This window comes from Oratosquilla oratoria, chromosome 43 (assembly GCF_046742065.1).
Source record: "Oratosquilla oratoria isolate Oo_2021 chromosome 43, ASM4674206v1, whole genome shotgun sequence".
Taxonomy (NCBI): Eukaryota; Metazoa; Arthropoda; class Malacostraca; order Stomatopoda; family Squillidae; genus Oratosquilla; species Oratosquilla oratoria.
Genome location: NC_134819.1, coordinates 9,646,730 through 9,670,911, shown reverse-complemented (window position 1 = coordinate 9,670,911; position 24,182 = coordinate 9,646,730). Strand labels below are relative to the sequence as shown.

The 24,182-nt window shown below is 38.8% G+C and overlaps 1 protein-coding gene across 1 annotated transcript in view; it reads right to left on the bottom strand.

Moving 5' to 3' along the window:
* Nucleotides 1-2,271: 2,271 nt before the first annotated feature.
* The window catches only part of LOC143021979 (uncharacterized), a 40,723-nt gene continuing 18,812 nt past the window's right edge, over nucleotides 2,272-24,182 (bottom strand). Inside the window, exons 10-12 of the mRNA XM_076179904.1 lie at nucleotides 10,533-10,686; nucleotides 8,710-10,325; nucleotides 2,272-4,565 (exon numbers count right to left, since the gene is read on the bottom strand). Of these exons, the coding sequence (XP_076036019.1) occupies nucleotides 2,763-4,565; nucleotides 8,710-10,325; nucleotides 10,533-10,686 (3,573 nt within the window). The 3' untranslated portion in view covers nucleotides 2,272-2,762. The remainder of the gene's footprint in view (nucleotides 4,566-8,709; nucleotides 10,326-10,532; nucleotides 10,687-24,182) is intronic.

The window sequence follows — 24,182 nt, the reverse complement described above, 5'->3', positions numbered from 1 at the left end:
CCACAACAAGGCAACTGAACCACAATGCCACGGCATCCTCTATACTCACCGCCCTCGCTATAAAGAATAAAAATCCATTAGAGCGAGAGTTTGTCTGGTCAGATTTTTGTCCGTTATATGCAATATCTAGTATTTCGAGATTCATTATATTGAGGGTTTACTGTATAGCAAACATTATTGGAGCCAATACCAATCCCTGTGGGACACCACTAATCATATCCAAGTACCACTCATTTTTCTTTCATTCAAGAAATTTTCCATCCATTTCAATAGTTTTCCTTGTATACCTCCTATTGTTTCGAGTTTCCTTAATTTTTTGTGTGGTACTTTATCAAACACCTTTTCTAAGTCCAGGAAAGCAGTCTGCCCATCCATCCCTTCCTTGTATCATATCTATTAACCTTGAAAAGAAACAGATCAAATTTGTGCCACATGACCTCCCCTGTCTAAATCTGAATAGTCTCTCCTTTTGTATACAGCTTTTCTTTGGATGTTCTGTCAATCTGTTTTTGATAACTTTCTCACAAATTTTGGCTACTGTACTTGCAAGGCAAGGGACACTGGTTTATAGTTGGGTCTTCCTTGTTTCTCCCTTTATATATTAGTGTAATATCAGCATTTTCCCAGTCTTGTGGTACATTTCCTTTTCTGAGTGAACAATCTATTATTTGTTTATCTATACATTCTTTTAGTATCCATTTTGCAATTCTGTCCAGGCCAAGTGATTTTCTGACATCAAGGTTCATTATTTGGTCCTTTATATCTTTCTGTGTCACACTTATGTCTTTCATTGGGGGAGGGGGATGTCTTTCTCTACTTCCTTTATCCCAAATGTATAGGTTTTCTTTAGTGAACACATTTGAAAAGTTTGTTCATAATTTCAGCCTTTTCTACATCCCCTGTGTATTCCATGTTCCCTTGATGTAGTTTTACCATTTTAAATTTATTTTTTTAGTTTACCATTCACGTATCTATCGAATCATTTAGGTTTATCTTTACATTTGTCTAATATGTATTCACAGATTCTTTTTTCTTCCAAGTACTTTTCCATATTCGTTTCTTAGTTTGATATATATTTTCCAAGCTTTATCTCTTCTGTCTTTTGCCTCACTATACTTTGTTATACATACATCAAAGGCTCTCCCTTACAAGGGAGGTAGCCAAAACACAAAGGCATTAAAACCACCCCCAACAATTCCATCCCTACAGCATACTTCACCCCCTTCCCTCCCTCTTATCTTGGCACCTCCTGGATGACAGGTCACCTGTATCTTGCCCACTGCCCTGGGGAGTAGCAGGTGTCACAAGACACAGCACATCCACAGCAAGGCCACTTCATTAAATCAGCTATCCCACCTCTCTGTCCCCTCATCCAGAAAAGGAGAAGACGGGGAGAAATCCCTTCGGGCTGCATCAATTTGTTTCTCACACATACTCCCTCATCCTCCACCCAATCCCCCTCAAGCATCACAGCATCATCCATACACAACCATTCTCCATTCACCCCTATCTTTTGTCCTCTCCCGTCCTTTCTCAACAAACATACCCCTCTCTCCCAATGCCACTTTTATCCCATCATTCTCATCCTAGGGTGTCCCATCATGCTCACTCCTTCCACCTCTGCCTTACACACCTCTTTTAATAGTCTTTCTTCAATCATTCTTTCCATGTGTCAACCATCCCAATACTCTTTCATCAACCCTATCTCCCAACTCTCCTTCCAACCCTGTTCTCCTCACCTATTTTCTCATGCTATCCAGCCTCGTAACCCCTATCATACTTCTCAAGCACCTCATCTCACATTCAAACCACTCCACTCTCATATTCCATGTTTCTGTCCCATACAGTGCTGTTGGTACAATCACTCCATACAATCTTCTCTTAGCATCAATTCCCAGATGACTACATCTCTACACTTTTTAATCCTTCCCCCCCCCAGGCATTTACTTCTCTCAATCTACATTCTACTTCCATCTCCACTCTTCTTTCCTGCCACATTTGCACCCAAGTATCTAAAACTATCCACTTCCTCCAGTCTCTCCCTTAACCCTTTACAGGTAAAGGTATTTTTAGGGAAACACCTCAGGTAAAGCGGGGTCTGACAGACCCCAAACACACACACACACACACACACAAAAAAAAAAAAAAAAAATTCCACTGCATTTATTGACATAGAAATCAAAACATATGTACTTCAACTTATCTTCTTCCATTTACATGCTTGAAAGTGACTATAATTGTTAGAAAAAAAAAAAAAAGAAAAAAAAAAAGGTATTGCTGACTTTAGAAGGTACTTGACTGAAAACAGGAAACATGAAGCAGTTGGTCATCATCATTTTGTAGAGGCCAATGTCCCAACTATCTTTAAGGAAAAGCAGAGCTACAACAAATGAATAATAGTGTTTCATAAACCATAAAATCTGAAAAAAATCGGAGGTAATTATTTTGACTTGGACCAACTTTACGCAAAAATTATGGACGGGCTTTAATGAAATTTTCAGGGAAGGTTGATACTGGGTCTAGCAACAATTTAAAAGTTTTTAATGGTATCTAAGTTTATTATTTATAAGTTTTTATGGCTCTAAGCACTCCTATCCTGACTCAGCAAAACCCTATCCTTCGTTGACAGAAGTTTGTGGACTCGGAGGTTTTTGAGTTTTCTCGAGAGGACATGAGTCATGCAATTCATACATAATGCTAGTGATCATGAAGAACATATTTTATTGGACATACTGAAAGTGGGATTTGTGATACTGAAGAATCTAATTGCAGTCATTGCAGACAGGGGTTGAATGTTTCTGACACACTGGTTTTTTGCAGTGTAGACAGTAGATCTTGGTCTTCCTGGCAGAATTCCAGTCACACGAGGCACATCGCTTTCTCACAGCAGAAGTATCCGCTTGCTGATGGGGTATGTTCAAGCCAAAGACTGTTCTGATAGTCATCAAAGTACTTCTGCGCATCCCCTTGAAGCTCATCTTCTCAATTGCCCATGGCCGTATCATCTCTTCTGCCAGCTCAATCAGATACTTCCGGCGTGAAAGTTCCGTCTGCCCATCATGTTTCCTCATTTCATTGCAGATGACATAGGAGTTGACACCGGCAGCGTTGACCAGTCCGTACATTATGCACAAAGGCCACCATTTGGTTTTTCGGCTGCACGTATATTGGGCACACATTTGATCAAACGTGTCAACCCCTCCTTTTGTGCTGTTATAATACAAGATGATTTCTGGCTTCCCACAGTCATCTATAACAGGTTGTTGGTGCATTGAGGAGATCAACTGCACAAATTTTTTCTTCTTGTCAGGTAAATGTGACACAATTGTCATGGTTGTGTCAAAGAGGAAAGCCGTGCACCCTTTTTTGATGACCGTCTTGTCTGTCATTAGAGCTGGTACTTGTGGCTTCTTGTCCCTCAGTGTGCCTACATATGTGAGCCCATAATTTTGCAAAAGGTCTTGTACAAGAGGGACAGATGAGAACCAGTTGTCCCCTGTAACATTCCTGTTTGTGTGTTTGTAGTCCTCTACCAGAAGTGTCGTGACATGATGCCCCAAGTTCTTACCGGTGGGTGGCTGCGTTTGTTTGCCCAGGTAGGGAATAGCATTCAGCATGTACTTAGAGTCACTGTCACATACCATCATTATCTTCAGTCCATATCTTGCAGGCTTACTTGGTATGTACATGCGGAAACTGCATCTACCTCTGAACCCAAGAAGCTGTTCATCAATTGTCATGTTTGTGCCAGGTGTATAACCCGACCTGCATTTTTCAATAAACAAGTCCCAGACTTCCCTGACTGCGGCAAACTTGTCGGTCTTCTTTCTCTCTGACCTGGTAGTCGTGTCATCAAACCGAAGGCAACGTAGTAGAAAGCAAAATCGATGCTCCGTCATTGCTGCCCGATACAGCGCAGGGCCATGAATTTGACTGAACATCTCTTTCGTGCTCACGTCGTTGTCACCCTTGACGCCAGAAAAGATCAGGCATCCAATTAGTGCCTCTATTTCAGAGATAGTTGCTTTATCTACTGTTGCAGATTTATGGGCATACTTTTTGGCTTCCAACTCAATGTAAATGTTTGTGTACTTGTGTATTAGGCATATGATATCAAATGTAAAGTATTCAAAATAGTTAATTGGTGTTGGCTGAAAACTGTGACGCCTAGGGGCGGCCATCTGCATGGCTGGGAGGAGATTACGAGCTGGTGTTCTGGCAGATGATCCCCTGACTGGGTTTGTGTGCCACACATATCCATTGTGGCCCTTGACAGTTCGCACTTTCAGTTTCACTCGCAAGCCATCTGTCCGGGTGGCTTGTTCAGTTGGTGTGGCAGCAGAGGCAGAGGCTGAAGTGGATGCCGGGGTGGTTCGATCAGTTGGTGTGGGACATCTACGTTTTGTTGAAGATTGACTTGTAGAATCATCTTCTGAGGTTTCTGTGTCATATTCACTTTCTTCACTCCCATGATAAGACTGTTCTTCAATTTCATCAATCTCACTTTCGTCACTAGAGTCACACATTACCATATCATCACCTGTGCCTGACATTATCGTATGTCTCTGAATACAGTTTTTTTTCTCTGAAAATTATTGCCTGGAAAAAAAAAATATATATATATATATAAATATACATATATATTCACCAAGAAAGAAACATCATCTCTGTACTAACTACAAACATCCTTTGTCATCACTTGAAATTATGTCTTTTCCATTATTCAGTTCATTAAACATTAAACAACAATAAAAATTAAACCAAATAACGAAATATTTACCCGGAATAACGACAGATGAAAACAACAACATCAACAACGAAATGATAATGAACATGAAACTATGATTCCCTAGTCAACACAATTACGACGCATTCCAAATGATACCATCACCATCAAAAACAAACAAAATTATAATAAAGCTAAATGAAATTCAACATATCAGTCTCTACTACAAAATTAAAACAAAGCTAAATCAAATTCAGCATATCAGTCTCCACTACACCCTCACTTCCTGTTTTTCTGTTGATAAAAAAGAAGAAATCATTATTTACCCATAAGTATAAATGATAAAACATTTATATGATATGAACAAACCTCGGGTAAAGTGGGGTCTGACAAACCCCACGCTACTCACACCTCAGGTAAAGTGGGGTCTGACAAACCCCACACTACTCACACCTCAGGTAAAGTGGGGTATGATGGGCCCAAAAGCTCTATAAAGCTTATATAGAGCAAGATTCAGGAATGACCCTATCACCCCATTAAACTACTCCACTCGTCACGAAGGTATATGGGAGAACATATCTATATGTAATATATTAGTATATTAAAAGTAAAAAAAAAAAAAGCATGGGGTCTGTCTGACCCCACTTTACCTAAGTCGGGTTAATACTCACTTCCAGTCTGTTGTCACTTTCTCCCCTTATACATCTCATCACCTTACATTTACCCACATTTATCTTCAACTTCCTTCTTTTGCACAGCTTCCCAAACTCTGTCACTAACTTCAATCCCTCCTCTGATCCTGCTACAAGCAGAGTCATCAGCAAACAACATTCTTCTCCCACTTTTCTTTAACCATCTCCAATCTCTGATCCACTACCCTTGCATTTACCTCTCACATCACCCCATCCATGTATAAATTGAACAGCCAGGGCAATATAACACATCCCTGATAAAGTCCCACCCTTACCTCAAACCACTCGCTCTCTCCATTTCTAATCTTACCACAAGCTCTACTATCATAACTCTTCACTGCTCATAACAGCTGTCCTCCTATCCCATATATCTGCAGTACCTCCCAGAGTGCCTTTCTGTCTACCCTGTTGTAAGCCTTTTCCAGATCCATAAAAGCCCAAAACACATCCTTACCTTCTCCTATAGCTTTCTCATATATCTGTCTTACCACAAAAATCTGACCTACACAACCCCTACCTGTCCTACACCCACACTCTTCCTCACCAATTACTCCCTCTGTTCATCTCCTAATTCTCTCAATCAAGACCCTCCCAACAAGCTTAACAAGCTGATTCCTCTGAAACTACTAAACTCCACACTTGTCCCCTTTTCCCTTGTGAAGTTGAACTATACAGGCACTCCTCCAGTCTTCAGACACTCTACCCTCTTAAACATCAAATAACCTCACCAGCCAGTCCATCATCATTGTATATCCCTTTTTCAGACATTCTGCATGACATCCATCCATCCTGCACTTAATGTACAGTTTTTCCTTCTTTTTTTTTGTCTTGGTACACATTTATCCACTCCATTATAGTGTATGTGTGTGTGTGATCTATCTTAGAGGTGCAAATGAAGAAATGACATTGTCAAATAGTATGGTCTTGTCCATAATCTATATGATCCTAATGAAGTAGTGGAGGTAAACCAATTCCAATTCTCAGGCCTGCTGTGGAAGCACCATGCCACACTGCAGTACCTTTGACCCAAGTGGTATGGTGGAAGACACAGATGACCCTTCATCCACAATTTGGTGGTGGTGTGTGTGTGTATTTACCTAGTTGTATTTTACGGGAAGGGGAGCTATGCTCGTGGTGTCCCGTCTTCATATCTCATTTCATCTAAACTATTTTTAAATTCATGTATTGTTTTTGCACACACTACTTTCTCATCTAACTTGTTCCAACTGTCTATTACTCTGTGAGGAAAGCTGTTCTTTTTCATATCTCTTCTATAGCTGTCTTTCTTGATTTTCTTTCCGTGTCCTCTTGTATTTCTATCATCCCATTTTATTAGGTCCTATAAATAATTTCTATGCGTTTCATGATTCTGTAAATAGCTATCAAATCTCCTCTCTTCTTTGCTCTAGTGTCTGTAGCTCAAGTTTTGCTAGTCCTCTCTTCATATGATAGTTTTGAGAGTGCTGGTGCCAATTTTGTAATTGCTCTTTGTATTCTTTCAGGTTTTGTTATACACTTTTTTGTACTTGGTGACCACATCGTTGCTGCATATTCCAATCTTGGTCTTATCAAAGTGATTAGTATTTTCTTCATCATTTCTTCATCCAGGTATGTAAATGCCACTTTGATTGTTCTTATTAAATTATAAGTTTCTCCAACAATCTTATTTATATGTTTCTCAGATGACATATTATTCATAATAATGACTCCCAGGTTCTTCTCATTTTCAACTTTTTTTTTATTCCTTCTCCCAATTTATATGATCCTATTATTCTTTTTTTGCTTTTTTCAAATTCCATTATACTATACTTTTTAGTATTGAACTCCATCTCCCACTTCCTACTCCATTCCTGTACTTTATTGAGATCACTCTGTAGTGACTCACAATCTTCTTCCGTGTTCACTTATTTTAATAGTTTTGCATCATCTGCAAAGAAGCTCAAACAACTTTCAATTTCTTCAACCATATCATTAATATATATAGCAAACATTATTGGGGCCAGAACTGTTCCTTGTGGAACACCACTTATTACTTCATCCCAATTTGAGTGTCTCTTATCACTACTTTCATTTTTCTTTCTTGCAAAGTCTTCCATCCATTTAAGCAGTTTGCCCTGTATTCCTTCAGTTTCTAATTTCTTAAGCAACTTATGTGGTACTTTGTCAAAAGCTTTTTTTAGGTCTAGAAATGCACAATCAGCCCATCCATATCTTTCTTGAATAGAAACATATTAAATTGGTGACGCATGATCGTCCTTGTCTGAATCCAAATTGCCTTGGATTTAGCACATTGTTTTTTTCTAAATACTTTTGACAATTCTTTCATAAATTTTTGCTATTGTACTTGCTAGAGAGACTCGTCTATAGTTGGTAGGGTCTTTATTTCCCCCTTTATATATAGGTACTATATTTGCTTTTTTCCAATCTTTTGGAACTTTTCCTTCTTTCAAGGAACTGTTTATTATGCTATGTATTTTGTCTGCCAGTTCATTCCTGCATTCTTTCAAAATCCAGTTTGCTATTTCATCTGGTCCATGCGATTTTCTGACATCAAGATTACTCAAGTGTTTCATTATTTCATTCTTTGTTACTTCTATTTCTTTCATAGGGGGGACTTTCTCTTCCCATTCAATCTCTCCAGGTTGTATGTTCTCCCTTGTAAACACCGGTTTAACCTCTTAATGACCAAAAAAATTGAAAGGCATTTTGAAACAAACAACTGTTGTTTCTGTCTTTATTTGGGACATGTAATTCCTACAGAGAGAAATGTAATCAAAATTTTACATCCTTCATATATTTTTGCAGTTTGTGCCAAATTTGTCCCATCGGTCCTTTGATAAAAATCATATGTATGAGCCCATTTAGCAACTTACTTCTTTTTTTCATCAGAGTAACAGTTTTTAATCAGAGATATTTAGTTTTATGTTGCATATCCCACAAAGCTCTTATAAATGAAAGAAATGTATTCATGGGTTAACACAATAGTTGCAATATACAAGGCTTAACCCCTTCCATATGGTGACACCTATGTAGGCGTCATGAGGAGCAAGTGGGTACGTGAGGCTGCCATATCGGCGTCTTGATTATATTTATTGTAGTTGTATCTGCAAGACCCTCATACTCTGTAAACTGGCTTCATCATATTTTCTATGGTTATCAAAATTCACGGGTGAAAGAGAATGAGGAATACAGGGGTTACTTGATTTTTTATAATGCGAGTATTATGACGCAACATCACACGTCTGGCAGCTAATGCTGCCCGCAAGATTTTGGCCCGGAGTGAAGAGGTTAATGTGTGTGAAATGAAAGAAAACAGTTGGATTGCTTGTTCAGGCACAAATGAACTTGACACTTGGAACATTTCATGGTTGCTTTTCTCTTGCATCCTGGAAATTTGCATCGCTGACGATCAGATGGGAGAGGCCAGTGTCCAACAGTATCCATTCGTATGTCCTTTATTGGCACTGGGGTGGCACGTCCCTTTCTCTTCTTGGCTATAAGGCCTTTCTCTACTTCAGATCTACTCTTTCGTGATCTTTTTCTTGTAACATCCTTCCTACATTTGGTCAAGGCTTCTGCAACTTGAGATCTAAATGCTAACCCATCCATCAGCTTCTTTGATGATATTTCAAGGCTATTCCCATCACGCCTATACAGTAACCAGCTGTTTACAGTGACCATGTCCAAAAAATGGAAGAAGAATTTCATGTAATACTTGTTTGATCTGAGCTTGATACGATAGTAGGCAACAAGACCATCCAGCAAGTCTACACCTCCCATGAACTTGTTGTACTCAAGTACGACATTAGGACATGGCACCTCATCATACTGCTTGTCCTTTTTGTTCCATCTCTCCACGATACCGTATGGCTCTCCAGCAGCGTAGGTTGATATAAATGTCACACATTTTGTGTCAAACCACTTCAGAACATTTACTTCCACTCCTTCTACTGTAGCACATTTCTCTTCATAGGTTCCACGTCCAATTTTTCTCATATTCTTGTCATCAGTGAACCTGCAACCCTTTAGTCTGTTCTGTCTGACGGTACCTAGTGAATATATTCCCTTTTTGTGTAGCTCTATCACAAGTCTTAGGGATGAGAACCAATTGTCAAAGTAAAGAAGGTGAGACATGTTGATCTGAACTATACTGGCAAGTCTCAGTACAATATTTGAGCTTGCACCAAGGTCTGGCTCATTTGGTACTGGATCTATTTTCCCTGTATATATCTCAAAATTATGCACTAACCCATTAGTATCACACATCACAAAAATCTTGTAGCCCCATTTGTTTGTTTTTTTGGGGTTATACTGCTTCACACTGGATTTGCATTTGAATGGCACGATCTGTTCATCAATGCACAACATTTGCTGCTGAGGAATGGCCTGAAACTTTTGGAGCAGTCTATCAATTAGTGGTCTGATTTTGAAAAGTTTGTCCCTATTCTCATCTGTAGGTGCAGGCACGTTTGAGTTATCATTGAAATGTAAGTATTTCTTAATTTCTTCCCATCTTTGCCTTGAGAAGGCCTCGGCTATTTGTGGAACCCAACATGCTATGCTCCAATACATACGCATTCTTGGCAAATGGACAATGGATGTATGTAATACAGTGCCAATGAACTGCTCTAACTCTTCAACTGTGAGATTCAAAGAAATTCCTCGCTGCTGAGTTGAATACAAATTTGACTGATCAACAATCATTTGTAGAAGGTCCTCATCAAAAAACTGTTTGAAATACTCTAATGGGGTTTTCAGGGTTGTAGCTTCAGGTAGTTTTCCTTTCCATTTTGGTACCTCAGTGCTCTTTTGGCCTATATCCACAGTCCTCCAAATAATTGGTCTCTCTTTGATGTCCCTTTTTGATGTGTGTGTGTCTTCTTTCTTCAAACTGCTTGTTTCGTTTTCTGTAAAGATAATAAAAATGTAGGTAATTACATCTGCTAATCAAGTGTATCTTAATGCAATATATAGAAGCTGTTACACTATAACTGCATTTACCTTGGTAAACTAATTTTGTTTAGTATGATTAGGTTTCGTAATTCGCTAATATATAATTGGTATTGAATATTTTAAACACACTAATATATATTGGAATATATATCATAGCTTACCTGATTCAGACTCATCTGAGGTGTCAGATCCTTGATTTGGTTGGTAAAGTTCACCATCACTAGATTCTTCATCCTCACTTTCATATGGTAGCTCTAGAACTGCAACATCCTTTCCTCTTGTTTTTCGTGAATAGAACATATTAGGCTCCATTTCCTAGAAAAAAATATCATTAGTTACATCTTACTCAGAATCCAAGGTGTATGTGCCATTTATGACCCACGTAAATTTTCAGCACCAATTGCCAGATGACCCAAATATGGCTTACTAAAAAATCCTTCCACATATCTATGATTTACTGCAAAATAACATGTATTTATATTCCAAATAATCAGTAACACTTCACAATCTATGAAATATGTTATAAAGACAAATATCTATTGTAACAAAAGAAATATCAGCAAAAGAAATGCAGACAGAACTTATGTGACTCCTTCACATGCTGAGCCTCACTTTGTTTACTTGTAGTAGTTACGCGAAAGATCTGTAGATGGCAGTGTTTACAGAAAACGGGAGGACATTACGTGCCACAAATGTCCCACCAGGCAGTTGCTCCATAAATAAATGTTTGGAGCAATAGGGGCAATGAGAATGGTATGTGCCAAATACGGCCCATGAGGCTGTATCCGGCACATACCATCAGCCCATCTCTTTCTTGCATTATATCTATTAGCCTTGAATAGAAACATATTAAATTGGTGATGCATGATCGTCCTTAGATTTAGCACATTGTTTTTTTTCTAAATACTTTACCCATCTACTTTTGACAATTCTTTCACATATTTTTGCTATTGTACTTGTTAGAGAGACTGGTCTATAGTTGGTGGGGTCTTCTTTATTTCCCACTTTATATATAGGTACTATATTTGCATTTTTCCAATCTTTAGGAACTTTTCCTTCTTTCAAGGAACTTTATTATGCTATGTATTTTGTCTGCCAGTTCATTCCTGCATTCTTTCAAAATCCAGTTTGCTATCTCATCTGGTCCATACGATTTTCTGACATCAAGATTACTCAAGTGTTTCATTATTTCATTCTTTGTTACTTCTATTTCTTTCATAGGGGGGACTTTCTCTTCCCATTCAATCTCTCCAGGTTGTATGTTCTCCCTTGTAAACACCGATTTAAAATGCTTGTTCATAATTTCCGCCATTTCTATTTCCTCTGTGTATTCAACTCCTCTTTGTCTTAATTTCTCTAAATCTTGTTTGTTTTTCAGTTTGTTGTTTACAAATATGTAAAATAGTTTTGGATGATCTTTACATTTTTCAATTACCTCTTTTTCATATTTTCTCTTTTCCTCTCTGCACACTTGTACATATTCATTTCTATAACAAGTATATATTTTCCATTTTTCAGGTCTTTTGTCTTTCTTCCATTTGGTCCAAGCTTTATCTCTTGTCTTTTAACTCCCTACAACTTTTGTTGTACCAGCACTTTACATATTCTTTTTCTTGTTTTTGTCTTGGGATATACTTTTCCACTCCTTTTTTTTATAAATTTTTGTCAAATTATTCCATTTCTCTTCTACTGTTGTAACTTCTTTGTGTATTCTTTCCCAGTTTCATTTTGAAAGAATTCTCTTATTTCATCAAAGTTTGTTTTTTCATACATCAATCTTCCTTTTCTATATTGTTCATTTCTTTTCATGTATTTTTCCTCACTTAGTTCTAGTTCTATCAATATGTGGTCACTTTTACTTATTGGTGCCTGGTATTCTATCTTTTCCACTATTTCAGGTTCTGATATGATTATTAGGTCTAGTCTTGATGGTTCTTCATTTCTATACCTAGTGTTCTCTTGAATCCATTGTGTCATTGTGTGGTCAATAATCATCTCAAGTAGAACATTTCCCCATGAGTCTTCTCCACCCTTTACTGTCATCTCTTCCCAGCAGACTTCTTTGCAATTAAAGTCGCCCATCATAACTATTCTTCCTCCATCTTCCATTATCTTGTTTAATGTTATTCTTGTGTCTTCTAACATCCTTTTATGTTCACTCTCTTCCCACGAGGCTGTTTTTGGTTGATTGATTGATTTATGGAATTTTTGGCTCGAAGGCCAAGCGCCGGAGCCGGTAGGCCATTCAGCGCATATTTATCTTATACATAAAAATTCAAGTAAAACAGTTAAAACAATAAACATTCACAAAAACACATCTACAACATACACTTGCAAGCATTCATGTACACAATTTTAAATTTCATAAAATAAATTTATGTCTTTTAAAAACTTTAAAACATTCTTCACACGAGCTTCCTCCCCTAAAATTTCTTTAAAAGATAAATCTGTTAAAAAATTTGCCCTGAGCTTATTTGAGTATGCAGGGCACTGAATTAAAATGTGTCTTATTGTCAAAACTACTTGGCAAGTGGGACATTGGGGGGCCAGCCTTTCTGCTCCACTTGCCATTAAAAATTTATGAGTAATGTAGGAATGGCCAATTCTCAGTCTTGTCAAAACAATACTTGACCTTCTGTCCAAAGGAGGGCACTTCCAAGGGTTCACTAAGGGGTGAATCTCTTTTAATTTATAACTACCGTCCAGCCTTGTCCATTGCTCTTACCACTTCTCCATTGTATAACAATGGATCACTTGTTTCAAGTCCATATGTGGGACTTTTCGGTCTGTTATATGGCTGAGCATAGTGGCGGGTTTGGCTGCAGCATTGGCCTTTTCATTTCCAGTGATACCTACACGGGACGGCACCCAGCAAAAGTTTACTTTCATCTTCTTTCTGTTGATGAGAATCAACCATTCCTGTATTTCTTGGACTAAAAAATGATGAGGCAACAAATTATTTATAGAGAATAGAACGCTCATGGAATCCGTAAAAACAACAATGTTCCTACCACACGGAACAGAATTAAAAACAAATTTGAGGGCGTTGCTGACTGCCAGCAGTTCAGCAGTAAAAACAAGAGCTAAAATGAGGCAACTTTCTCTTTAAAACTGTGCTATCAGATACAACAGCACAACCAACACCATCTTGGGATTTTGATCCATCTGTATAAATAAAAATTGAATCAGCATGTACTGATGTTATAAAAATTCACTTTTTAGCTCTACAGCAGTTCTATTTTTCTTCTTCTTAAGAGGACATATTTCAGTGGGGCATCGGTTCCAAGGAGGGAATTTGGGAGGCGTGATCTCAGCAATTGTGTTAGGAACAAGTCCTACCTTCTCTGCCCCAACTTCACATCTCACTTCTAAAGGTTTCGGTAGAGTACTTTTCCTTGGAGCTCTGTCTACCGGCTGTTTTACAAATTTGAAGTTTGGATTTTGTTTGGATGTCAAGACACGAGTTATTCTAAGGCTTAATTCCTCCCTGCGAATATAGAGGGGAGGAATTCCTGCGTCCACATACAAACTATCCACTGGAGATGTTCTATAGGCTCCCGAACAGATCTGTAAAGCCATATTGTGGACTATATCAAGCTTCTTCAGTGAGCTTTTACATGCCGATCCATAAATTTGACATCCGTAATCCATTTTGCTAAGGCACAATGTTTGGTAAAGCCTAATTAAAGTTACACGATCTGCTCCCCATTTGAAACAAGACACTACCTTTAGTATATTAAGTCGCTGTTTAACAGTGTATACAACCTCGTTTATGTGATTTGTGAATGTCAACCTTTTATCCAATACCAGACCCAAGTATTTTACTTGATCTTCATACGGTAATATGACACCCTCTAAGAATAGTGTTGGTATTTCTTCCTTTCGTCTTAGTCTGGAAAACCTTATGGTTTTGGTTTTTTCAGCAGAGAATCTGAAGCCCCTGCAATTAGCCCATGCTGTTGCTAAGTTGTTGTTGTTGTTGTCGTCGTTCCCTAGACTGTCTGTCCGAGCAGTCCCGTCTCCCCAAGGAAGGCCACAGCCGAAACTGGGTTTTCCCACAAATCCTTTATAGAGTGTATGTTGTGTTGTTTGCGTGCATGATTGTGTATAATGCAGTCTTCCATTATGTGTTGTATGGTATGGGGTGAAGTGTTACATCCTGGGCAGCTGTTCACAACACGGTTGTCCAGCCTCTTCTGGTAGCTTAGAAGTGCTGGGTGGTGACCGCATCGCAGTCTGGCCAAGTGGACTCTGTCCTTACGTGGGAGAGAGGATTCAGAAGGGTGGATATCAGGGGGTCTGGCATGCAGCAGTGTGTTGTCTTTCAGTGTGTTAATGGAGCGGTGAGTGATATGATTATGAATATGTTTCCGGAGGCTGGTATTTGGTGGTTGTGGAGGAAGAGAAGAGAGTATCTGTGTGTAATAAAGGTCTATGGGTGTAGTTTTAATGTTTCTTGGTGTGTGTGGGTGTTCTGCTATGTAGTGTAGCGGGTGTGATGTGTTTGTGGTGGCTGCAGCAAGTGTTTGTGTGCCTCTCATGTCGAGGTGGTCCTTGACTTTGAGGACTTTTGTTTCATGGTGTAAATGGTCTGTAGGTGATGTATTTGTGCAGCCTGTAATTGTTTTTAGGGCTTTGTTTTGTATGATTTGAAGGGTGTTGTGGTGTGTCTCACCGAGATTAGGAGCCCATGCAGGACTCGCATAATTCATCACTGAGCGTATGCATTGTTTGTATATTGTTATATTAGTTTCTTTGTTTTGTCCAAATGTTGTTCCAGTGATTGACTTAAGTGCGTTAAGTCTAGGTGTGCATTTGTTTTTTATGTTTGTGAGGTGTTGTTTGAAAGACATGGATGTATCGTATGTTACACCAAGAATTTTCGGTGTGTTTGTGTGTGGTATTAGAGTGTTGTTGATGTAAAGATGAGGTATGTATTTGTGTTCTTTTGTCTAGTTGGTGAGAAGTGTTGCTGTAGATTTGGTTGGAGCTATTTTGAGTCTGTTTGTGATGAACCATGTGTTGAGTGTGTCAAGGTAAGGCTGGATTATTGTTGCTAAGTTAATAACCTCTTGAATCTTTTGGCCCGTTTCTAATGTTGTCGATTTGCTGCAAACAATAGTGAAGTCATCAGCATAAGCCAATCCATGAACTCCTGTGGGAGCTTGTTCTAATAAACTATTAATGGCTATGCTGAAGAGTGTAGGACTCAGAACGCTTCCTTGGGGAATCCCTTCCGCTTGAAGATGTGCACAAAAGAAACAAGAGCCCACTCTGACTTTTAGATAACAGTCAGACAAGAAGTCCTTTAAACAATTGAACATACAGTCGAACCTCGAAAGCCCGGACTAATTGGGGGGAAGGGTGGTCCGGTCATGCCAAAAGTTCGGTCATCGAAAATTTCGCCCTAACACCCGTAGATTTTCAAAGCGGTATACGTATAGGTAATGTATGATATGGCATAGAAACACATAAGAATAATACTCTAACACTGTAATAATAACAATATTGTAATAATACTATAATACTAATAATTCTGTAATAACTGTAATACAGGCATGTAAATGTACTGTATATACAGTGTACTGTACTGTATTTTTATTATGTACACTGTAAATATCGGAAGGTATGCACGCGGGACAGTGGTGGCGGCCAGGGTTGCCACATTAACTACACTGCCGTGTATAATGGGAGTGTTGCCATACCGGGGCATACATTTTTCTCGGGCGTGTGCAGACTTTCATAGCAAGATATACTTGTCAAACTTTGACAAAATGTTGGTTCTAGTTTTTTATTCTTGAATGTATATAAGGCCCCCATGCCCTAACATATTCAGGAAGATATAAAAAATATTTTTCATATTATTATCGTTAAAAGAAAGCTGAAACTTTAGCGTAGAATTTTTTCTACACGGTAAAAACGTATCTTTTGGGGTATAATATTTTATAAGTAACACAATTACCAATAAGTCATATTTTGATGTACCATTTATTATTTGATAACTAGTTCTATGATTTTTCAACAAAAGTTTGAGTTTTTTAATGTTTTAACAGCCTGCTGATATGTAGAAAAAATTTCCTCATGTCCTTGTGCAGTTGCCACATGCCGCTATTTTACTACGTTTTGGTACAAAATTCTACGAAACGGCAGCCCTGGTGGAGGCTTGACTGGGCCGGGTTTGAGTACATGTGTATGGCTGTCGCTGCCACCTACTGGGCAAATACGGAACTTTGCTTGAAAAGTCTGCCCTTTCTTAATTTCGACCGGTCATACGAGGGTCCGGGCTTTCAAGGTTCGACTGTATTACCCCCGATACCCCACTCTGTAACTTGCTTCAGAATGCCTCCCCGCCAGGTAGTATCGTAGTCATTTTTCAAGTCAAAAAACACAGCAATGCTAGAGTTCTCAATTGCGAAGGCATTCTGAATCTCATGAGTGATAAAATGTAAGGGGTCCAGAGTGCACTTATTTCTTCTAAATCCAAACTGTCTGTTAGATAGCAGATTTTTAGATTCCAAAAACCAAACTAAACGCGTATTAACCATTCTTTCATAGATCTTACAAATGCAGCTAGTGAGAGCAATAGGTCTGTAACTTTGTGGGTCATGAGTCTTTTCCTGCCTTTAAGATTCCTATGATGATTGAAGTCTTCCAAGATTTAGAAGATCCAGAGGACCAAAATTAGTTCAGCAAATTTAAAAGGAATTTCTTCGACAATATGGATAAGTGACCAACCATGGAATAAAGAATGTCATCCTCTCCAGTAGAGGTTGGGGAGGATAAAGATAAAGCATGATCCATTTCTTCCAAGGTGAAGAGAAGATTATATGCCTCCAAGTTCGTATTGGTAGGAGGAATAATCGTGGTCTTGACTCTAATTCTTCTGAAATCATCTGAATAATGTAGTGGACTTGAAATATCAGCATAATGTCTTCCAAAAGCCTCTGCTACTTCTCTTGTATCTGATATAAAAGAGTCATTTATCTTCAGAATGGGTAAAGGAGATGGAGTAAACTTTCCTTGTAATTTTCCAATCCTATTCCATACTAAGGTAGGGGAAGAGTCATATTTCAATTCGCTAATATATCTAATGAAGGATTCCCTCCTTGCTTTCTTGAAGATTTTCTTCTGCTTTGCTCGAGCTCTTCTGTACGTTATCTTATTGACTAAACAAGGGTATCTCCGATATCTCTTATAGCAAGTTCTTGTAATCTTTCTGCTTAAAGCACATTCATCGCTCCACCAGGGGACTACTGGGCGTTGAGGTTTACCAGCTGTCCTAGGAATGGAAGAGAAAGCACCAGAAAGTATCATGTCTACCAGGTAGTCATATGCATCAGAGTTACTACCAAAATCGCTAGTCTTATAATTAATCTCTGTGGATCTCCTAAATAATTCCCAATTAGCCTCTCCTGTTTTCCATTTGGGTAAGCAAGAGGAGGGAGTGTTCTTTCTATATTTGATATGGATAGGCCAGTGGTCGCTACCATGTAAATCTTCATCTATTGACCAACTGCAGTCTAATCTTAAGGCTGATGAATAAATAGTTAGGTCTATAGCAGAACTTGAGTTGTGAAAGACATCAAACCTAGTTTTGGAACAGTCATTCATCAAAATGACAGTTATTATCAATAAATTCTCCAATTATGTTGCCCCAGGGGTCACACTTTGATTCACCCCATAGAGGATGCTTGGCGTTAAAGTCACCCATTAGAATAAAAGGCTCAGGGAGCTGGTCAACCAAAGATTGTAGGTCATTTAACTCAAACTGACGGGGGTGATTATATATGTCTATGAGTCGATCTTCCAGTTCAGGTTCCAAATACAAAGAACATAAAGTGATCCATTTAGTGGTAAAGATTTGTACTGCACAAGCCTGCAACACCGAATGTAGGTGGACACTTCTGTGGTTTACAGATTTCTTAACAATGATACCAGTACCTCCGTGGGCACGGCCCCCAATCATAGGAGATCTGTAAAATTTATAACAAGTCCAACATTAGGGGATAAATTGCCAAGCATAGTTTCTTGCAGACAAAAAACAGACACATCATGTTCTTTAAAGAGAATCCCAACCTGCTCTCGATGAGAATTAAAACCTTGCATATTCCATTGAATTATGGACATTATACTGTTTTCTTTTTCTTTTTGGGATCTACTGGTCTGGTAAGAGAAGTCTGGGAGAGAGGGTTTACAAGGTGGGTTCTTTTCTAATTTCTTTGCTTTAGCGGGTGGCATCCTCCTCTCTGACAATGGTCCTACTGACGATGTAGAGTCTGGGTTATTAGTTTCTTTCTTAGATTGCTTATCACGATTTGGGGAAGATGATGGAGGTGAGGGTGGACTGTGGAGTCTTTTACGGCGCACAGCTTCAGACTCCATAGCTTTGCTTCTGTGCGACTCAACTGAGTGAGGCACATCAGTCCGTGATCCCTTTATTGGGGAGCCCCCAGAGTTTGGAAGTTTGACTGATTGAGAGGAGGCTTTATTAGAGGAACCCTGTGGGGTTTCAGCAATGAGAACTTTAGGTGCCCCTCTAGATAGGGCAGGAGACATTCCCTCAACTGGGGATGGGAGAACCTCCGCAGAGGAGGGTTGAGGAGTACTACAATTTCCAAGTTGTGGAGAAGAACGATTTGGTCTAGTAGTGACTCTTTCACGTTGAGGCTTGGGTTCAGCACTTGGTTGATCTTCATTGCTTCTGTGCACCTCTACTGAGTGAGGCACACTAGTCAGCAATCCCTCTACTGGGGAGTCCCCCAAGTCTGGAAGAGAGATTGCCTAAGAGGCTTCATTAGAAGAAGCCTGTGAGGTTTCTACAATAGAAACCTTAGGTGCCCCTCCAGATGGGGCAGGGGACACCCCTTCAACAAGGGGTGGGGAAACCTCCGCAGAGGAGGGTTCAGAAGCATTACAAATTCCTAGTTGAGAAGAAAGACGATTAGGTTTCATAGTAACAGTTTTACACTGAGGCTTGGGTTCAGTGTTAACAGAAGAATTCATATTGGCATTTCCATTTCTATTGCCTTCTACAGTTGGCTGATCCACTTTACTATTTGTTTTAACAACATCACTGTATCTTTTGGAATTACAACCACTCCTCGTTTAACGACGACAATTAGGACCAGCGCACCATCGTTAACCGAATTGGTCGTTAAGCGAAAGTGTATACATATATGTACATGTACTGTATGTACAATGTCCAGCAATACATGTATCTTTATTTTCGTGTATTTTCCCTCTTTTATACAGTACATTAAAGCTTTATTTACTGTTTATTTACGGTGGTTAGGTTCCTGAAATTACCGTATATGACCAAATCCGCGTATGCTGACATTCCATATCGAATACCGGGGTATTTTTATAGTTTCGACCATGGGCACAATATAGCAATAGAAAATTAATTATTAATTTTGTAAATTAAAATGTATCAACGTAATATGCAATTTTGTGGGCGAAAATGAAAGTAAAAAATACCATGCTACAAGAAAATATGCTAATGAATGAAGTCGGTAGCATAGGATTGGGACGCCATCTTGTCGTCTGCCAACGTCTCTCACGACGACGACAACGAGGATGAGCCGGATGACATTTAATTTGCAGGTAATGATTTATCAAACACAGGTCAGGTTAGTTTAGTTTAGGTTAGACGAATTCATCATCCTTTTATTTCTTCGACATCGGCATCTATCATAACAAACATGGTGTACCATTCATCCGACATGACTTCGTTACTTACGAAATTTGTTTTAGCACCTTTTTTTTTATTTCCGCTCACAAAATTGCATATTACTTTGATACATTATAATTTACAAAATTAATAATTAATTTTCTATTGCTATATTGCGCCCACGGTCGAAACTAAAAATTTAATCTTACTGGTATTTACTGTACCCCAGGTAGTTTTGCAGCTTGCAGGATGGTAATGTAGACCTAAGCTTCAGAACACTTGACCTCACAGCTAATTTCCACCGTACAAGTTCAATTATAACATCATACAAATTTGCCTCAGCCAACTTAATTATCGTACACGACGTCGTAACTTCGGGAGATTTACGTTAAACGTCTGTCATAAAGCCCGTCGTAACTCCGCGTCGTCGCTAACCGAGTAGGTCATTAAACGAGGAGTACCTGTACTTAATAGTCTTTTAGCATGTCCTACACTTATATGTTCTGCATGAGCTTTTAGTAGTATTTCCTCCTACACTTATATGTTCTGCATGAGCTTTTAGTAGTATTTCCTGTTCCTTCTTATAAAATCGTGATACCTGGGAGTTATTCAAATTACCAGAGCCAAGGTGACTCTTCAAGAATCTTCTAAACTCGAACAAGTTAGCACGTTCTTTTGCAAGAGTGACAATAACCCACTTAGCTGGATTGGGAGGCCTCTGCACACTTTCCTTCCTTTCCTCTACCAGCTTTTCTGGATAAAAGATCAGGTTAGATGGTGCTCTAGCAATAAGTTGGGCCGAAGATTCATTCTCATTTTAATTATTATAATCCAAGCATGCAGCAACTGCATCCTGATTAGAAAGAAATGAGATCCACACTAGCCAAGCTTTAAAGTTGTCAGTTAGTTTAACTCTGATCTCTTTAATTTGTCCAAATTTACGGAACTTTTCATGCAAGTCTGTATAACTCTTATCAAGAGAGACATATTTTCAATGTAAGATTCTATGACTATTAGGGGTAGTATTTGATTGATTGATTTTACCGAAGTCCCTTTTCAAGCCGGAGTCATCAACTGGGGGTTTATCTTTGCTGAGTCAATAGCATCAACATTAGGATTGGCAATATTAGGAGAGGGATCGGGGGGTTTAGGAAGAGGATCAGGTAGTGGTGGGGGTTTAGAATAGTCAGTTTGAACAGATAGTATAAATTATCTGTGCTAAGATAAGAGGGAGGGTGGAGGGGTGTGGAGTGTATTCAGGGATAGAATGGGTGGGAATGATTTTATGCCTTTTTCTTTTTGGCTACCCCCTTTGTAAGGGGAAAAAAGCCTTGGTATATGTATGTATGTAGTTTGAACAGACGCCATGATCGTGTATATCTATGAGGCCACACCATATATTAAGAAAGATCAATGCATAGAAGATACTGCAGTTGCCTGATGCCGCAAGCAATAGAAGAAAAGTCTCTGCTGAGTCGGGAGGTTCCAGAAACGACTATTTACACATGCAGGGCCTCGGAGGTGAGTTAGAGACTTTGTCAACCCGGGGTTTGTCCTCTTTTGTTTTGTCCCATTTAGGATGGGTCTGGCGTAGTCACTCTGCATGTGTACTGGATAGGAAGAAAGGAAGTTGGTAGCCTAGTACCTGCCTCGCAAACATGCATTCCCTAGTCGGTGAGCTTTCGGCCCTCGCAGGGAGTAGTGACCTAGCGGTATACATCCCCACTTGACTGGGTTCAGACATGTAGCTTGGGAGGCACCAAGATACCAGAACCTTCCTTAACAAGTATTAGAGAAAGATGCTGAAAAAGGAGAGTAGGGTAGCAAATATGAAGGAAAGGGATAGGGGAGTTCACAAAGGGAAAGGGTGAGGGACCCCCTATCTATTCACTACCCGAAAAAAAAAAAAAAAAAAAAAAAAAAAATATTTTGGCTCTGTTTTCATCTGGTAGCTCGGGGCTGACCTCTCCAGTATGGTTGCACCTGGCTGGCACAGCTCAGCCCATCCTTACTACACAGAAGCCCCCCCCCACTACATCAAAGTATTGGGCCTCTGGGGGGAGGCTGTTTTTGGGGGCACGTGGTTTATTACAAAATTTCTGCTCTTCTTATCTCTGTCTACTTCTATCATAATCATCCCTGCTCTATTCTTTCCATATGTGACACTCTTCACATTTATATCCTTCTTAATCAGGAACATAACTCCACCCCCTTGTTTTATCTCTGTTTCTAATCCAATAATTATATGCATTGTGTCCTATACTATTAGGTGGTACTGGACCTTTTAATTTTGTCTCTACAATTCCCATAATGTCCGGATCTTTTTCCTTCAGATACTTGTTCAGTTCATTCAGTCCTGTTATTAATCCATCAATATTTGTGTAGGACACTCTTAACTCTGTTATTTCCATTGTATTTTCTGTTTCTTTTTTGTTTCTCTCTGTTATGGTCCATTTCCTCACTTTCATATTCACTACTCTCCAATAGAATTCTTCTTTTTCTGACTCAGTTCTGTTCTCATTTATTTCTTTAGCTTCTTGCCTTTTCATATTTTCTTCCTCTCTTTCCTCTTTATTCATTTCTCTTTTTATCCATACCTTTTTATATTGTTCACTTGTTGCTAGTTTCCCTGTTTTTGCTAAGATATTCTCTGCTGTTGTTTGTGACCTGAATTTAATCTTAATTGGTCTGGTCTTATCTGTACTATATTTTCCTAAACATCTCTTCAATTTGTTTCATGATTTCAGGTTCATCTTCCTGAACTAATTCTTGTCAACTGTTTACTTTTTCTTTTTCCTCTTTAATTCTTGTGGTTCTATTTTGGTTAAATTTCTTCCATTCCTAATATAATTATACATTTCTCTTTGTCTGCTAAGTCTCTTACTATATTCTCCTTCTGTCTCATCACTTTAATAACCGAGTCTTCAGTTTGTTCTTTCATTTGTTGCTTAATTATGTCAGTAAATGTAACTTTACTGTTTTCTTGGATTTTTTTCCAGCCCTGTGCTTCCCTTGCTATGGCCGCTTTATTGTCTTTATTATTCCTAATTCTCTTCTTTAACTTCTTTTAACTGTCTTTTTAAATCTTCTATTTCTAGAGTTAAGTTTTTGTTCACCTTCTCTAGTTCTTCCAATCTTTCAACTCTCTGCGCAATCTTGGCTATGTTACTGAATCTATTTTCCCAATGCTCGTTTATTTTGTCAAGTTTTTCCTCTAGTTTGCTAATCAGGGGAGGTTGGTATCCCCCCCACCCTCTTTAAATCCCTGGAAACTATTATCATCACCTTCCACTGTGCTGCTCTTATCTATATTTCTAATCTTTACATTCTTGTTGATCCCGTCATCACTGAAATCGTCATCATCGGTCCGTCTTTTATTTACAAGACGCCTGGCCTCCTGCACCATGTCCCCCTCTTCCTCATTTCCTTCCATTTCCCTCAATAATCCCTCCCCTTCTCCTTTTTTATCACTTTCCCACTACACCATGAGCTTTTCCCTTCCCTACAAATACAATAAGGTACTTCCTTGACGTTGAGATCCGCGTAGATTTTCCTTTTTCTTCGGAATTCCAATTCTCGCCGTCCATCCGACGAAAGTGTGTGTGTGTGTGTGTGTGTGTGTGTGTGTGTCTTTACCTAGTTGTGTTTTACGGGAAGGGGAGCTATGCTCGTGGTGTCCCGTCTTCATATCTCATTTTATCTAAACTATTTTTAAATTCATGTATTGTTTTTGCACACACCATTTTCTCATCTAACTTGTTCCAACTGTCTATTACTTTGTGAGGAAAGCTGTTCTTTTTCACATCTCTTCTATAGCTGTCTTTCTTGATTTTCTTTCCGTGTCCTCTTGTATTTCTATCATCCCATTTTATCAGATTCTCTCTATCAATAATTTCTATGCCTTTCATGATTCTGTAAATAGCTATCAAATCTCCGCTCTCTCTTCTTTGCTCTAGTGTCTGTAGTTCAAGTTTTGCTAGTCTCTCTTCATATGATAGTTTTGAGAGTGTTGGTGCCAATTTTGTAATTGCTCTTTGTATTCTTTCAAGTTTTTTTTATACATTTTTTTGTACTTGGTGACCATATCGTTGCTGCATATTCCAATCTTGGTCTTATCAGGGTGATTAGAATTTTCTTCACC